Raw genomic sequence first — 17,862 nt, 5'->3', positions numbered from 1 at the left:
CTGGAGGGACGATAGACGTGGAGAAGGCGGCAGGGGGCGACGGACTGGAGTTGCCGGAGGTGGAGGTTGAGATTGAGATGATGGAGGTGGAAGTGGGGTTGTTGAAAGATTTAGTGATTTCGTGTTTATGTTTTAGTGATATTGCAGCTGAGTTTTTAGTTTGTAGAATAAGAGGGTTTGTAGTGGAGCATGACTCTCTCTCTCTCTCTCTCTCTCTCTCTCTATATATATATATATATATATATATATATATATATATAGTTGCAAATGAGATTGCAAAAGTTGCAAATGAAGTTGCAACTGCAGTTGCAACTTTTGCAATTTCATTTGCAATTTCATTTGCAACCTCAGTTGCAACTAAATGCAACTGAAAACTGTAAGTAACAACAGATGTATGGCGTGCCCATGGCGGGGCCATTAGATTGCAATAGAAACAACTGAATGCAACCATATGCAACTGAATACAACCATATGCAACCATATATGCAATTACAAATCCTTATTTAAAGTTCCAGTTTTCAAATGTCATTTTCGACCTCATTTTCGGAATCGATATATATTTATATATATAAGGTTGCAACACGGTTGGCGCCGCCTGGAGTTGCAAATGAGGTTGCAAAAGTTGCAAACCGTATTTTTGAAAAAAAAATTTTATGAAAAAGTATTTTTAAAAATAATTCTGGAAGGTAGTATTTTTGAAAACAATAAAAGAAAAGGTAGGTAGTTTTGTAGATTTCCCTAATTTTAAACCTTCATAATTTAGTATTATAATATACATGACATTATGTGTGTTTATTAAAAAAATTAAATATAAATTAAATATAAAATATATCACATGTAAATATTAAATTCTAATTATTTGAAAGAAACATATTTCTCTGAAATACGCAGCTCACTCGTTAATACTCATGTCACATGTATATATTCTATTTTGTTAAACATATATTCCAAACAAATTGATTACTCGTTGATATGTTACATTTTAGTAAAGAATTTTATCTTTTAATGAATTTTTGTATGGAATCGCAGTTCTAATCGATAGTTTTATTAGGACATAGAATACTAGTAATTGAACGAGAATGCATGAAGCGGAAACTTGTATTTTTATATATTTTTTCTTCAAAATATCATTTAATTGTCTCTTTACGAGAACATGTGATTACAATTTAGTATTTGAAAAACTCGATCATTGATATAGATGCCATATTGCTTTTTATCATAGATTAACACTTCTGTTTCAAGAAAACAAAAGTATAATTGATATTTCACATATAATTTTAAACATTCTCATTAAAAAGAATCTTGGACCAATTTATTTATAAATATTTTGATGGGTTTGAATAATCAAAACTTATCTAAAATGTCCAATAAAAATTGCATAACTAAAACATATTATATACTTATATATAACAAGCGTAAGTGGGATAATTTGGTCGCATGGTTGTATGGTCCAAAAGCTTATCACCTGTTGGATCGTATATTAAAAAAATAAGCACCGTTAGATTAGAACAAAATTAACTTTTGTTCCATAAGATAACTGATATCTACTTGCATGTTTATAATTCCTTTTCTAAATCCAAAACAAAATCTGTCTTTCATGTGTTTATGATTTTTTATAATCCAAAATAAATATTTTTATTATTAAAGACAAATGTGTTAAATTAAGTTACTCATAACCGTTAAATCATGGAAAATCAATATTTTGGATTCGATTCAACTAAAATTTAAGATAAAATGTTAAATTATACCAACAACATATAAAAATTATATATTTTTACAACAGTTCTAACTTACAAACAAATCATAATTTCAAATTTTAATTTATTATTTATAACTTAAATTTTTCTACACCATTTAAAAAGTTTCTAAATAATTAAAAAGCTCCCGTGCAAGGGGTTATAAGCTAGTATAATAAATAATAAATAATAGTAACAAATAATCAACGCAGAGCACCCCTTATATGCCTATATAATATTAAAATTAAAATTTTTATCCTCGAATCTTTTTATAACTATCAAATTACCAATCAATAATTTTGGTGTTGAGTCTGACTACCCATGTATTCATCATCAATGCCCTGAATATCAAGAACTAGGAAAATGACTCTCAAATACCATATAATAACGTTATATCGTGTGGCGTTTTGGTTATTATTAAAAACACTGCATCGGTTAGGTGAAACACGTTTTCATCTCAAAATTAAAAATATTAAATTATCGACATCTATATTAGGATCATTTTTTATAATTCTTTATTTTGAGTATTAATTGAAGAATATGGGAGATTTGGGGGAACTTTTTCTGTGCACCTAATTTTAAACCGGTTGACCATTGTATAGAAAAAATAAACTGAGTACAGTAATTACTCTCTCTGTTTTTTAATATACGACAGTTTGACTTTTTGACACACATTTTTAAGTGCTTTGACCGGATAGTTAAATGTATTATGTTTGAAATTTTCTTTTTCTGAATAAAAATATGTAATTAAAATTTTAATTCACAAAAAAAATTAATTAAAAATAATAAGTTCTACTGTCCGGTCAACTTACCTAAAGGTAACGTGCACAAATCAAAAGTGTCATATAAAAATAAACCGAGGGAGTAGTAAATAGTACTCCCTCCGTCCCCCTGAGTTGTATACATTGGGGGATGAGGACGCGGCACGGACTTTAATGCTACCGTAAAGTATAGTTCTATAATTTATTTTTAAAATTTTTCTTTTCTGTATAAAAGTTTGAATGTTATATTTTTATTCAGAAAAAGAAAATTTTAAAAATAAGTTATAGAACTACTCCCTCCGTCCCTTTTTACATGTCCATTATGCATTTCGAGGAGTCAAATTGACCAATTTTTGACTAAATATTACAAATTATCTACTCATTATTTTTAAAATCTGAAAGTTGCGTATTAAATACACTAAATGTACTTTCTATTGATATAATTTTTATTATTTTTCTCAATTATCTGATACATGTAAAGTTCAGTCAAAATAAAGTCAATTTGACTGGTCAAAAGTCAAAGTGGACATGTAAAAAGGGACGGAGGGAGTATGTTTTATAAGAGGATTGAATGTTTTATAAGAGGATTGAAGTGCGTGTCGAGCAGTGAAAAAGATATAGAATTAAATGTGACAGGGAGTATAAAATTTATGTTAAACTGTAGTACGCTGCATCTGCACATAACTCTGGGCACGAATCCCAACGTTCGCATCACGCACGCCCGGTTATATTATTCCCGGCTTCTCACCTTCATTCAGTCAGGGCTTTGCAGTTCTTGAACAATATACCCGTTTTTTAGGTATTTTTTATTTATTTATCTCTCTATCCTTTCTAGTATTTTAATTTAGTTTCATTAATTAATCTTTTAATTCCTTTTGTGACCACAAAATCTGCACTTAATACAATGCATGTTCTTAACTTTGGCAGGATCATTCATACATATATATTTAGCTTTAAGTAGTTCAATCTTCTTGAATTGACTGAACAAGTAGAAATCTCCAAGTACAAGGTATGAATTGGATGTTATTATGTGTGTATGTATGTATAATTAATTGCTATCGGGTCTTGATTTTGGACGCATGATAGTTGATAAGTTGTGATATTTGTTTAGTTTGCTAATTGTTGATTACGATATGTGGGTGTGTTCGTGTTCATATAATTGTGAAATTAAATTAGGTCTAGGGTTTCGATAAGCTGTTTGCTTGAAAGTTGCGTAATTGTGACAAGAATGCACAAGTTTTGAGGACTTGAGAATTTTATTTGGAAACTTGATCTATTTTGCGGAGTATTGAATTAATGGTATAATTCATGCTTGGTTTAGAGTATTTAGACTGCACATAGAGGATACTTTAGGTATATAGAGGAGCTCGGTTAGGGTCAATTGGGACTCCGGATCTATGTAGTCCTGAAAGATATTGGGCAGGATATGGGCGTTGGTTTCGCTTTCACCGCTATGATCTATGAGGTTGCTCCTTGCTTATGCATGCAATATTGGTTAGAAGCTTACATTTCACCCCAAAAATCTTTCACTTCATGAAATGATTCTTGAATGTTATATTTTGCAAGAGATGCAGCAAACTTTGCTCAAATTTTGTTTTTGTTGCTCATTTGCGTTGATAGTTCTGGTCACCAGTTTTTCATCAAGTCCTTGGCTTTATGGGTATGAGGTTTTTTCGGGTCCAATAATTTTCTATTAAAATTTAAATTAAAAAACTTAAGGTGTTGTGTATAGCATTTTAACATTAACTTGTGATGCAAGTTGTCCTATAATTCTTGCATACTTGGAGAAGTTATGATACAATGACAAATGTGTTGTTGCTCTCCGGAATGAAAAATCTTAGGTCGATTTCTTAGAAGCTGGAAAAGAGAACTGAATTTTAATATGCAGAAGTTCTGCGCATATTGATTGTTATGTGTATATCAAGATTAAGTATCCCTGTCAATTCATAGATATACTTTCCCTGTGTTATGAAATGTCTCAAGAAGTGTGCTTTAAATATATCTGTTTCTTTGGTGCAGCTATATCACAGTTGTGAAATTAACATGGAGAACCCTGATCTGTTGCCTTTTAAAGTTGGACAGTTGGCTGAGGCAAAGTCTTTTGAGAAGGGTTATCGTGGTGCATGGTTTAGATGCAAGGTATCGTCCAACTTAGTTATATCTTATAGCTGACTTAAATGATCAAAGCACCCCTATTCCAGCTCTTATGAGTTTCCTATATTCCTATATGTTATCTGTTGGCCTTTTTTTTTTTTCATGTGGGAACCAGGATTACCAGAAACAATATTAAGTTACGTCATACTTGCCGTTATAATGATATATACACATTTAATGTATGTGTAATAGTTTGTACTATTTTATGGTGTCTGTCAGCCCAGGCAATCCTGCCTAAGAAGTAGGGCAGGCCCTAGGTGCCAAATAGTTTGATTCTCTTCATAGAATGAGTTTTTGCTATTTTTTTTTCCTTTCAGGCTTGACCACTTGAGAAAAGCATATTTACATTCAAGTTTTTTGTTATAATTTTTTTAGTAAAAATTTGCATATCGTGTCATTTTAGTGAGTAAAACGTTGCAACATTTGTGTTGGGGCTAAGTTTTGTTGCAAGTTGTTGGTGATCCAAGAAAATTGATGCTAATACTGATGTACAGTGAGTATCATCTAATGATTATAACATGTTACGTTGATTTTAAGAACACGACCACATGATAGATCATTAGCGGCTCTCAGATTAGTTGAAAAAAGAGTGAGGCAGTCTGAGGTGATAAGGTCTCTCAAAGCTTGAGTCACGAAGTGATGATGAGAAGGTGAGCTCATGTAAAGCAATGAGAACCCTAATTTCCTTAGTATACTCTTATATATTACAATAAAATAAAAGTAATAAAGTACGTATCATAAGTTTTAGAACTCCAAAGATATTAAATTATTGACATACTTCTTTAATTCCCGTATCACAAGTTTTAGAATTCCAAAGATATTAAATTATTGTCATAGTTCTTTGATTCCTGTAATAGCTGGAACCTAAGGCCTGACTAGAACTCATCTTCGTCCTCATCGGGATTATCCAGAAGTACATCGGGAACTAATCTTCGTCCTCATCGGGATCATCCAAAAGTACATCAGGATCTCTCTCTCTCCCTCCCCCCCTCCCCCTCCCTCTCTCTCCCCCGTAATTTCTTATGGAGTTTATGACTCACTCCTAATTTGTGATATCCCTTCATCCCTCTCTCTCGCTCTCTCTCGCCCCCTCCTAATATTTTCTGGAGTTTATAGCTCACTCCTAATTTGTGATGTCAAAATCTCTTAGTTCCCCTACTATGGTTTTTTGATGAATGATATGGGAGAACAATGGCTAGAGTGAAATTTAGCGCTCCAATAAATTTTAATACAATTGCTAATATTTTTTCTCTAAATTTTATTGTTATTAAATTCTTAAACATTCTATGTTCTTTTTTTTACTTTTGCTCTCCACACATTAAGTGCATAATTTGTTTTCATTTGTCAGATACATGAGATATATGTGAAGAACGGCCACATTTGGCATGCACTGGAATATATTGATTTCCCAGATGAAAAAAAGAGTAAGTAACCTGTCTGCTGATATTATTTTCTTATAATCATATTATCTTCTTATTCCACATGATTACTTGTATGCATCATATGCCCACTTTGGTCAGTCAGGGTTTGGTCAAGAGGTGTAATTTTTAGGAATTTTTTACTTTAGGTCATGGAATTATTATTTGTCAAAGCTTATGCATGAATATCGCTATCCTCAATATAAAGTTAACAAAATTAACAAAAGACAAATTAGGAGAAAGTAGGATTATTTACATGGACACAAGTAACCTTCGTAATCAATTCAGAGAATACCAGTCAATGATTATAACTTATGAATCCTTGAAACTGTATCAAATTAATGGGGGCATCTTACATGCCCACCGGGTGTGTAGCGGTGCTCTGGATCAAATAACCTATTTAACAAGCTTCACTTATGTGATACGGACAAGCCTCCTTTACATGTAAAACCTACTTTACATGTAGGAGGTCTCATGGCGCATTCAAAATCATTTATTTATCAAGCCACTAGGAAATCAATTTAAAAGTTTAATTTTTATTTTTTTTTGAATCTAGGGTTCGGTTTTAGGGTTTAGATTAAAGAATAATTGAGAAAGCTTTTGGTGAGTGAGAAAGCTTTTGGTGAGTGGGTGTAAATCTCTGAGAGGTGCTTTATGTAAGAGAAATTTTGGGAGTTGAGTAATCACTTACACTGACTAATCTGTGATTGTTTGGAATCATAGGCAATGGGATTCTCTACATATTTGCTTCATTTATGCTCTGTGAGGGTAGTGGAAACAAACCATGAATGTTTAGAGTTCACACAGGGAATCCGCGGGGACCTTTGTTTAAATAAAAGATTACACTCAACAAATCATGTTATGCGTTCTTTCATAATCCCCATTCACTGGATGACACCCTTTATATACTATCATCTAAAATGACTCGTATTCAAGTAATTTATTGTTTTGTATCATTCATAAACTGCAATATTGTGTTGATTGTGCACCTCTTTTCCACGTTTTGTTTTTTTTACTTTCTAGCTTAATGCAAAATTGCTGGCAGAGGTGCTACTTATTAATTATAAGCTATGCCATTACTTTTTACTTGAATATAAAATAAAAGTTACCACTTTCCTGATGTTTATTATGGAGAGTAGCGAGCATATCTTGCACATATACTCCTCAAGTTACCTGAACTGCTTTTGTACAGAGGTCAAGAAGTTAAAGATCTACCAATTGTCAGTTTGGATAAAGATGAAGGGAAAGGAGAAAGAAAGGCAACTAATGGTGCGCCCACAGTATCCTCGTACGTGCGAAGAAATCAATTTACCTCTTGTCAAGGGGATCACAGAAGTAAGTATAGGAACGGATGATGTCTGGAAAGTGGGTGATATGGTAGATTGGTTGACTGATGGCTGTTTTTGGACCGGAAGACTAACCGAAGTTCTTAATGATGGAAAAGCTGTGGTATGACTGCTAAATTGCTAAACCATATCAAAAGCTAAATTCTTTCAATATCAAAATTTCTACAAAACATCGCCTGGGACTTGTCAAGATCCAGTAAGCTGACTACCTTTGTTATAAATACCGAAATTATCATAGCAAAGTTTTATTGTTGATGCAAGAAGCCTTCAACTCCTATTTAATGGCTGGAGCGCTATTTACTAAAATGAGGTGCACCAGTAGAAGTAAACAAATTATTGGAGTATATATATTCAATGCCTCCTTATGATTGCAAATTTGAGACATGCACCTCATAAAGGGCCCTGATGTGCTAAAGCTGAGATAGTATGTTTGTTTCAGCAAGGCATGACATTAACAAATTAAATTATAAAGATTTTGCACTACAAACTACTTTCCCAAAGATTTTGTTCATATCAATTAATGTATTGCTTTTGTATCAATGAATATTATATAGTAAAATTATATATTTATTGATGTATTTCTTTAATCTTGGAACTGTAATGTTCAAATTTACTAGGTTACGTTAATACCACCTCCTGTGGGTGAAGGCAGAACCTATATCGTCTCTTGCAAGGATTTACGCCCATCTTTAGATTGGTCTCCGGAAAGCAGTTGGAGAGCTCCTAGTTTGCAGGTAGTTTCTTCCGTGCGTTATATTTTCTTTTTATACACTGTTCCTCGAATAGATGCTTTCATGTTGCTGGGGCAACATAAGGATCTGCAGACATTAGCTTCTACCTAGCATAAGAGTTTGAGAGTGTATACAGGAATCATACTGATACGAATAAAACTTGCTAACTCCATATAGATAGTGTCATATGCCGCCTTAATATTGTATCATTACGTATTTTTAAGAATTCGATTAATGACATGTGATATGTTCACTATTTGTAAGCTAATATGCCAAATATTTATGCCCATGTTTATTAGTGTCTCACATATGGTTAATTTTCTATGCTAAACACAGATTTTTCTGACACAAATCTATACTATATTATAAAAGCTGAAACATTAAAAGTTGAGTCGGTCGGTCGGATTTTTTGGGCCTACAGGCCTCCCTTTAATGAGTCCTTTAATTATAATTAAATATGTTCAAGCATTCTCATTAAACATATCTATTCGGGCCAATTTTTAATTACCCTTTTGACGGGCGTAATACTATTAAGAACTTATTCAACATGTTAATAAAAAACTTATTTAACACATTCAATAAAAATATATTGACCCAAACACCTTTACATATTATTTAAAAAACCTATTTTACTTGAAAAACGCATATTATTCCAACATAATTTTATTGGGTCAATTTGTAATTAGGCTTTTGACGGGTTTGACTATTAAGAACTTATTCAACATGTTGACTTAAAAACTTATTTAGCACACCCAATAAGAATATATTAACTCAAACACATTTATTAATTATTTAAGAAATCTATTTTACTCTAAAAACACAGATCATTTTAACATAATTTTATCTTTCACAATAAAAATAAATATTACAATATATACGATAACATAGTAAATATTATAAATAAACCGTGCGTGGACGGGTTATAAGCTAGTATTTTTGTTTTACAAGTTACATTATATATATTTATAATAAAAAAATAATATGCTTTACTATGATTACTTTATAAGACATTTTAGGATCATTGGTTTTTTGTTTTTGTTTTTTCAACTTAAATTATATTTATATAGTACATTGATACTTGTATGCTTACTCATCCATTTTATGTGTTTCCTGTCCTTTGTTGGCTTTTGCAAGTCTGTTTAACCGGGGTGGTGGTAATCTTATTTATTTTCAGCTGTGCACCTGGGCTTGATGTTATCTCTGTTTGACATTTTTTCTTACTATCTTACTTTTTTCTAGTTTTAACTTATCTATGAGCATTAAATATTTGCGAAGCAGTCTAGTTGTGTTATTGTATGACCTAACTTATTCCTGGTGTATGTTACAGGAAGGTGAAAGTTACAGTTATTCTCGCCTTATGCAACAGCTGAAGCAAGGTAACACCAGTAGCTTTTATGGTTAAATATTAGCACTGTTCAAACTTCAAAATAACCATGGTAGGAGAAGTGTCAGAAGACTGCCCAATTGTTGCTACTTAACAAGTAAAGATTTGGTAGAACTAGTTCTGTATTTAATTATTGTTCACCACTAAATTTTTAGTAGCTGTTTCTAACTTAAGAGGACAGGGATATTGCGAGGGCTTGCAAGAACATGCATTGCACTTGTCTAGAAATTTTAATTGGTTCAAAACATAATTCGATGTGTCGGAAATCTTGTTTATAATGTATAATGGAGAGAGTGTGAATGATGTAGATAAAATAGGAGAGCCTGAAATAATCAATCAATGAGGGCAGAAGTTATAATTATTGTCATTTCTAGTTCTCATTGTATAACCCTGAAGTTGTACCAGTTATATATGATGTAATGATAGTCGAGTATACATATGATAAAATAAAGAACTGGCTGGGAGGGTTTCCTCGGCAGTTTTCCGGAGGTTAAAGATCTTGCAATACAATTTGAAAGGGCAAATTCGTAAATACAGCCCCCTCGGTATTCACAAAAATACTCTTGATCTCACACTTATAAATGTTTTAACGTAAGGTTTTTATACTTGAGGGCACCCTCATGCCGAGCAATCCCAATAAAATAGAAGTATTATAAATGACCTATATTCCTTGGAGGCCTCAAATTGTTTGACAGGGTCAAGTATTTGGATGCAACATAGATGATTGGACACCTATGTTGTGTCAGAAGTCAGCGTGGGAGAAAATTGTTAAGGTAGAGATGTAGAGTCCGCATAACATAGACTTGTGAAGTTTAGGGCTCATATACTTTGAATTAGGACAATTAAGGAGCCAGAGATAAGATATATATATCTGTGTGTGTGTGTGTGTGTGTGTGCAGTATATATATATATTTGCTTTTGCTCAAATGAAAACCAAAATTACAGTAAAAACTAGAAACTAATTTTAATCATTCATTTTAAATATAGCACATCTAATCCGAACCAAACCCCAACCTCCCTATTTCAGAGCACCTTACCTAAAAACACTCTCCTCTGTCATACTTTACTTCTCTTCTAAGGTGAGCTCATCACCGGCATATTCTTGTCAAACCGCATCTAACACTCCAGCACTCTCCCACCCTGGTGAGTTCATCTTACCCGACGACGAGCTCATCACTGACATATTCTCGTCAGTACCTCATCTAGCACTCCCCTGATCCTCCTTCCCCCTTTTACCACACCATTTTTTTTATAGTCATCGTCATCGGAGTCTCACTAGCACTAGACAGCGAACTCCATTTCTGACACGTATGTATATTGAACCACCCTTGCAGTTAGTAGCCCGGTGATGGATTCTTGAACCAGCCTTACAATTAGTAGCCTGGCTATGAATTCTCACAGTGTTTTAGAATTGAAATACCTTGTTTTGTGAATCACGTAGTCGTTAAAGCTGTAGTACTTTGTGTACATGAGCGTGGGATTTCTGTCATGCCAATTGAGGATCTTTACTATGTTTTTAGTAATGCAAATTTTGGATCATGTGTAAATTCTAGATCTTATGATTTTTATTGGGAGTAATGGATGTTGGTTGGTGTCAATCGAGGATGTGGAAGAGAGTGGTTGGAAATAATGGCAATCGAGGATCTTATGGTTGGTTCATGAACTGTTTGAATTCAAGTCTTAAGAATGCGATTTATGGATTGTTTTACTCTACGGAATGCCGAGTCATAATGAGACACATTTAAGTCTGGATTCAGAGTTTTGTTTTTCTTGGACTTGATCGGTACTATGAGCTATAAGCAGCGACTTCTGTAATATCTGAAATCGGGAAATTTGCTTATGTTTGAATGCTAACAAGTCCATCTTTTCTGCCTTTATGAATCAAGGCGGCTTAGACATTGGGGCTTAGACATTAGGTCTGTGAGTTGAAGCCATATTGTTTTCCTCCTCTTACTTTGTAATTGCACTGTGTTTGATGCTTTTAGCACCGGTAGTGTTCTAAGTTATAACTCTATGCAAAATAATAACTGTTGTGATTGCCAGCTCTTAAAGCATGTATTGTGAAGTATGTGGCATATAATTGTATTGTTTACCTGATTACCTTTTCAGGAATAAAAAACACCGATACACCTGCTGCGGGACATATGAAATGTGACATCGATTACAAGGATGAAGGATCAAAGGATTTTGTCGATAAAACTGTATCACCAGTTGATGGTTCGATCTCTTCTAATAATTCAGCAAACTCTTTACACACTGCCGAAAAATCTGGCAGCGGGAAACTGAGGGACATGTCAAGAGCATCTGGGAGCATTGTACCCAGGACACGTAGACTTGAGGACTTGGACATGAGGGATAGTGTTGTTGAGAAACCAAGTCTATCAGATAGTGTTTCTAGTTCACATATTAAATGTGCTTCTAATGAGACTGCTGTCCACACTGGCACTGAAGACTTAGATAATTCTGAGGGAGCGGTGAAGAAGGTTAAAACTGGCGGGAGTCCTCCTTTGAATATCGCGGTCTCTAACTCACTGGATGCTGTGATTATGGATTTAGAAGAACTTGCAAACAAGATTCAGTGGCTGAAGGGCTTTTTAGATTTTGGAATTCCTTTGCCAAATGGTACGACGCCTTCATGGAAGCTTGTGGAACACCGAGGATCTTCCACACCAAAATGACTGCTTTCCAGAAAAAGCAAATGTAAGTTTGCATACTTGATATTGTACAACACAATCTTCAATCAAGCATGGGTTCATTATCTTTTAGATTTGCTATTATTTCCTGAGAGCGACCAAATTTGGTGGAATGCAATATAGAATCTTGAAGTTGTATTAGTTGCACACTGGTTCTGGTTAAGTGCATTTCATTTGACTTCTGATGCATATACAAGTCTAGTACGGTCTATGTGTACCTTCTACAAGTATTTGCTGTTTACATTGCATTTATTTTCAGTTCATTTTGCTGCTGCTGCTTGAACAAGTGCCACGTTTATAGTTAATTACTTGGTTTTTGCACTGAAAAGTGCAGTTTCACAAATTGCAAAAGCAGCGGATGTTCAAAAGTACGTGATTTGATGAAGCTGAAAATGTTGCGTGGTGGTGTTTTCGTGATATAATTGCTTTACATGTTGAATTGCTGGTACAATCTGTTTAGTTTACCTTTTAGAAAGGAAAGTACTTTGCTTGTAGTATAATGGTAAATACTCCCTCCATCCCAATTTATTTGTCTTGTTTGACTTTTTATGGTCAAATTGACCAAATTTTGACCGATAATTAGTAATTATTCTTACATGATTCTGAAAATTGGAAAAACACATTTTAAAGTAGAATAGATATAGATTCTAGTAATATGTTTTTTATAAATTATTTAATATATGTAAATTACAGTCAAAGTTTGGTCAATTTGACCATGAAAAGTCAAACAAGACAAATAAATTGGGACGGAGGGAGTAGATACCAAGCCAAACATATCCAGAGTATCCCGCTTAGAGTAGGGTCTTGGAGGGTAAAATGTAAGGGTAACACTGAAAGAGTAGGGAGGTTGTTTCTGTGAAGACCCCAACTAAGGGCAAGACAATATAACTAAGGGCTAGACAAAGTATTGTGTGACATATATCTAAATAGTATCTTGGCCCATGATTTTCTTTACATGGGACTTACCTTTGTTGTGAAATTCTTCGTCATTGAATGATGTGAGTCTTTTCATCAAACCAAAGTGCCATAACCCTCAAAACCGGATCAACGAGTCTTTTCTTCAAACCAAAGTGCTGTAACCCTCAAAACAGGATCAACAAGGGCCATGAGTTTCTTTAGAGTGAACTGACCCTTTATAAACCATGAGAATTGAGCCATGAGTTTCTTTAGAGTGAATTGACCCTCTGTATAGACTAAACCATGAGACTAAGACTCAACCACTCTAATACGCCGTCTCCGATCATTCTTGTCTAATGTCATATCATGTCATATCACTCGTGAGATTTAAGTCTCCGAGGTCTAAACTTAATTGATCAACCCACATTCCACAGGGCTGACTTCTTTTTCTCTTGCCTCGTACTAATATGTTTTCAACCTTTCTAACCGGGACCAAGTTACATTTGCGTCGAACGTGTCCATACCAATGTTAACGCCCCTCTCTTATCTTTTTAGAAATAGACTCAACATTAAAAGGTGTCGCAAAGTAACATTCGGTATATGATCTGTCATGGTGCTACCACAAATCTAACGCAACATACGCATTTCTACTGTCTCTAGCCTACGCTTTTGAACCTTTCTTAATGCTTAGCACTCAGAACCATATAGTAATGACGGTCTGATTGTGAATCAATAGAATTTACCCTTCAACCTAAAAGTTATATTTTCATCACGCAACATGCTATAGTAGTAACATCCAGCGAAGCCATCTTGCCGAAATACAATGCGTCACATTCGTAGAAATATCACCATTACTCTAGGTGATAGAGTGCAAGTACTTAAAGGTATTAGTTTGTGGTACACAGGCCTCAGCAATACATACAACTACATCATCCTCATGAATCTCTTTGCTGAAATTGGCAAAAAGGTACTCAATTTTGGAACGGTTTAGACGCAATTCGTAAACCTCCAACAATGCATGCTACTGTTATAAGTTTGCATCAACCTCGTTTCGAGACTCAACGATTAAGGCAATATCATCAGCAGAAATCATACACCAAGGCACAAGAGGTTGAATGTCCTGGGTAATCACATCCAAAACAACCACTCCCTCCGTCCCACCCAAATGTTTACATTTGGGTTGAGCATGGAGGTTAAGAAAATAGGTAAACTAATGGTGAAAGAGTTAAAAAAGTGAAGATAGTGGTGGAACCGATTGATATATAATGTATAAAGTATAGTGGAGAAAAGTGATGGTGTTAGTTGATTTTTATATTATAAATTTACTATATTTGGTAAGTTTTGAAACATAAAGATTTGGACGGGACATCCCAAAAAAGAAAGTGTAAAGAAATGGTTGAGAAAGAGGGAATATAATTACAAAGGGCGTAATACCGACCCTTGATGAAGTCCGGTCTCAATTGAAAAATACCGAGTATTTCCAACCGGTGTCCTAACACATGTTCCCATCGCTGAACAAATATCTTGGATGGTTCGAATATATACCGACGGAATCTCTCTCGCTCGTAAACACCCGTGATACATTATCATAACCCTTTTCAAGGTCTATAAACACCATATGAAGATCTTTACGATGCTCTCGATATTTCTCCACAAGGCAACGAATGAGATAAATCGCCCCAATGGTTGGCCGCCTTGGCATAAAACCAAATTGATTTGCTGAAATGGTAACAATTCGTCTAATCCTGCACTCAATAACTCGTTCCCGGACTTTCATCGTATGACTAAGCAACTTAATACTCCCCTCATCCCTTTTTAGTTGTTCACTTTTAACTTTTAATGGTCAAATTGACCATTTTTTGACCAAAGTTTCAGGACAATTCTTTTATTATTTAAAAAAAACTAATAATTACATTTTAAAATAGATTTTATGTATTTTATAATGATATAATTTTTTAATATTTTTTCAATTGTATTATATATATGAAGTTCAGTCAAAATGTGGTCAATTTGACCATTGAAAGTCAAAACTAGACAACTAAAAAGGGACGGAGAGAGTAACACGATAGTTACTAGAACTTTGGGCATCACCTTTATTTTCATAGATAGGTACAACACTTAACCGCCACTCACTCGACATCTTGGTTGTTTGAAGTATAACATTAAAAAGAGCCTTCAACCGTCGTACACCCTGTTTAGTCATATACTGCCACACGTTAATTGGAATCTGATGTAGCGCAAATGTCTTACCTTTACCCATCACGCATAAGGTTGTGCACAGCTCTGCTTGTGGAACATGCAAAATAAAGAAAGACGCAAGCTCAAATGTAGTATGCTTGCAAAATGAATATTGAACTTTTCACTTGTCTTTCTCCAATTGATTCTCATATTTTCATACAATGTCAACACTTCGAGTCATCTTTAACTATGACCCAATGCCAACATTTCGAGTCATCTTTTACTATGGCCCAAGTGGTTAATTTCTAAGGAGAATTTAATCGAACACCTAACAAACGTTGAAAATGGTATTTAAAATTTAGCATAAATGCTAAATATTTAAGACGATGCTATCAAAGAAAAAGTGTTGACATAGAGAGAGATGAAGAGAGAGGGTCGAGAGAAGTAGAGTTGGCTATTTTAGTTTTTTATACTTTTGCAAGTTTTTCATTTTTTAGTGCGAGTTTCCGCGAGTAATCGCAATATAAGCGTGATTTTTAGCCAATTTCATAATTGCGCTAAATCGCTCAAATCACGGAACCTTCGCCTACTTGCGAAGCGCAATTAATCGCAATTTTAACACCACTCCTATGCTACAGTAATATCTTGAATCATACCAATATCATTGTAAACGATCTTTTGTTCTAATACAATGTCCCTCCTTCAAGTTGCGTTAAATAACTCTGAAAATTACCAACCTCATCTCGCTGTAATATCCTCAAAATACCGACCTCATCTCGCTGTAATATCCTCATCATGAATTAAAACATGGTCACCCTCATCATTAATAAGATGATTTTTGTTATTTACATCATTACATGTATGTTTACATTTGTGCTTATCCCTGCTCAGTACTTGTCATCTAAATAATAAATCATAAACTTCATGTGCTTCGCAGATACTATGCTTTTATCTTTGCAAAAACACATCTTTTGGTTGTCACAGGGTTATCATTTGAAGTGTTCTCTGCAGCCATAGTGCGATCTTGCTATATGTTTTTAAAATGACTGTTATTGTCACTGTGTATGGAAATTATTCATATTCTTCTTGTTGACACCCCCCCCCCCCCCCCCCTAGCTGGAACTTTGTCCCTGTTCAATTTGAAAAATAATTTTAGCAAGTTTTTAGGTAATTGATGACAGGTTTTGATTATTTGCTTTCTTTGACATCTAGAATCTTCCTCTCATGATGTTTGATTGCAGATAGATGGTGAAGATCTATTTTGTATGCCCATGTCAACTATCATATCTGCATCATGTTCAGGGGTAATAGCATAAATTTTCCTTTTGCTCTGCATATTGCATTACTGCTTACACAGTAGTTTTTTAAATTGTTAATATGTTTAAATTTCAGGCAGACTCAAGTTTAAAGAGATGGATCTGTAATTGGTCGCATTGGTAGACCTGCTGAATATATCCAAAGGAAATTGGGAATTGTTTGGGCTGCTAGCATAGTATAGCTTGTTCTGTTGAACCTATGGCTGAAGCTTTTGACAAAATACGGTGATATTGCTTTTCCTCAAGGCTCGAGAAAAAGCAAAGGAAGAGTTGAAACAACTTGATATGCATACATGTATTGTAACAGTTAAAGGTCTGTACATATAATTAACGCGTTACTCGATTGTTCACTGCAAGCTTGTTATATTCTAGTCCAATTTTCGCGCAGGTTGGTATGTGCGTACGGCATTCAAATTTGATAAATAAAACCCAAGTTCAGTGTACAAATGCTGAAACACACAAGAGAACTCCCGAAAAAATAAATTCATGGAATAGGCTAAAGCAAAGCTTAGAACCAACTCCAGTGCACTGCTTGTATAGTAATATTATGTAGTCTACCAGAGTAGAATTGCTCTGAAAGATCCACATATTGAAACTTAAAACTAAAACAAAGACGATTGAATGAAGAAACTGATGCCTTCTCTTGAGCGAAATGGAAAATGTAGCCACCAACATATTTTAAATATGTTGTTTGACTTTTATGTACCCTGGCTGATGTTATACTTTATTTTATACTACAGTTTTTCTATGATGTGTCAATGGGCACACAATAAGCACAAAAATTTGATAGTTTTTCCTTGTTTTGATTGGTTTACACTTCTTTAATAATGATGGCCCCCTGCATTCACACTAACCACACCAATGAAAACACACCGAATTTATGAGTTTCCGTGCTTAGTGTGTGCCCATGGGCACACAGTAGACAAACCCTTTATACTATTCCTTTTGTAGATAATGATTTAATTTTCATATATTTGTTTATAAATCAAAATTCTAAAAACGCTTATTCTTCCTTTTTAAAAACAATTATGTGGTCAATTTACTTTTAAAAAAATTTCACTTTAAAGAATAAAATACAAATATCGAAAACGCAGACAGAATTGAGAAGACTCTACATGAGTTGTAAACATACGCCTTGCATAATTTTTACGCCCTATTTATTCTTGGATATGATTGAAATTCTTTAGGATTTAAAATCAACACTGGTGTGTTGATTAACACTATATGTTGGTAAGAACTAAGAAGATA

The 17,862-nt window shown here is 34.1% G+C and overlaps 1 protein-coding gene across 5 annotated transcripts; it reads left to right on the top strand.

Annotated features, from left to right (window-relative positions):
* Positions 1-3,139: 3,139 nt before the first annotated feature.
* On the top strand, positions 3,140-17,001 carry LOC108197233 (uncharacterized). 5 transcript variants are annotated; one of them, XR_001801966.2, is made up of 10 exons: positions 3,140-3,296; positions 3,425-3,506; positions 4,517-4,636; positions 6,000-6,075; positions 7,262-7,518; positions 8,033-8,149; positions 9,474-9,522; positions 11,640-12,230; positions 16,540-16,602; positions 16,691-17,001. XR_001801966.2 is itself a non-coding variant. In XM_017364794.2 (9 exons), the coding sequence occupies exons 3-8, from the start codon at positions 4,541-4,543 to the stop codon at positions 12,206-12,208; spliced, it is 1,164 nt and encodes a 387-aa protein (XP_017220283.1). In that variant the 5' UTR covers positions 3,140-3,296; positions 3,425-3,506; positions 4,517-4,540; the 3' UTR covers positions 12,209-12,230; positions 16,691-17,001. The 5 variants fall into 5 exon arrangements, 2 of the variants coding, with proteins under 2 accessions (XP_017220283.1, XP_017220282.1); XM_017364794.2 differs by lacking the exon at positions 16,540-16,602; XR_001801967.2 differs by lacking the exon at positions 3,425-3,506 and having other exon boundaries at positions 3,162-3,296.
* Positions 17,002-17,862: the final 861 nt, after the last annotated feature.

Source organism: Daucus carota, chromosome 8 (assembly GCF_001625215.2).
Source record: "Daucus carota subsp. sativus chromosome 8, DH1 v3.0, whole genome shotgun sequence".
NCBI lineage: Eukaryota > Viridiplantae > Streptophyta > Magnoliopsida > Apiales > Apiaceae > Daucus > Daucus carota.
Note: the sequence above shows the minus strand (reverse complement) of the source record. Positions and strands in the feature narration are given on the sequence as shown.

Coding starts and splice junctions, on each gene's coding strand:
- LOC108197233 (XM_017364794.2), top strand. CDS start 4,541: ATGGAGAACCCTGATCTGTTGCCTTTTAAAGTTGGACAGTTGGCTGAG. Junction 7,519..8,032: donor TTAATGATGGAAAAGCTGTG/GTATGACTGCTA, acceptor CAAATTTACTAG/GTTACGTTAATACCACCTCC. Junction 8,150..9,473: donor GGAGAGCTCCTAGTTTGCAG/GTAGTTTCTTCC, acceptor TGTATGTTACAG/GAAGGTGAAAGTTACAGTTA.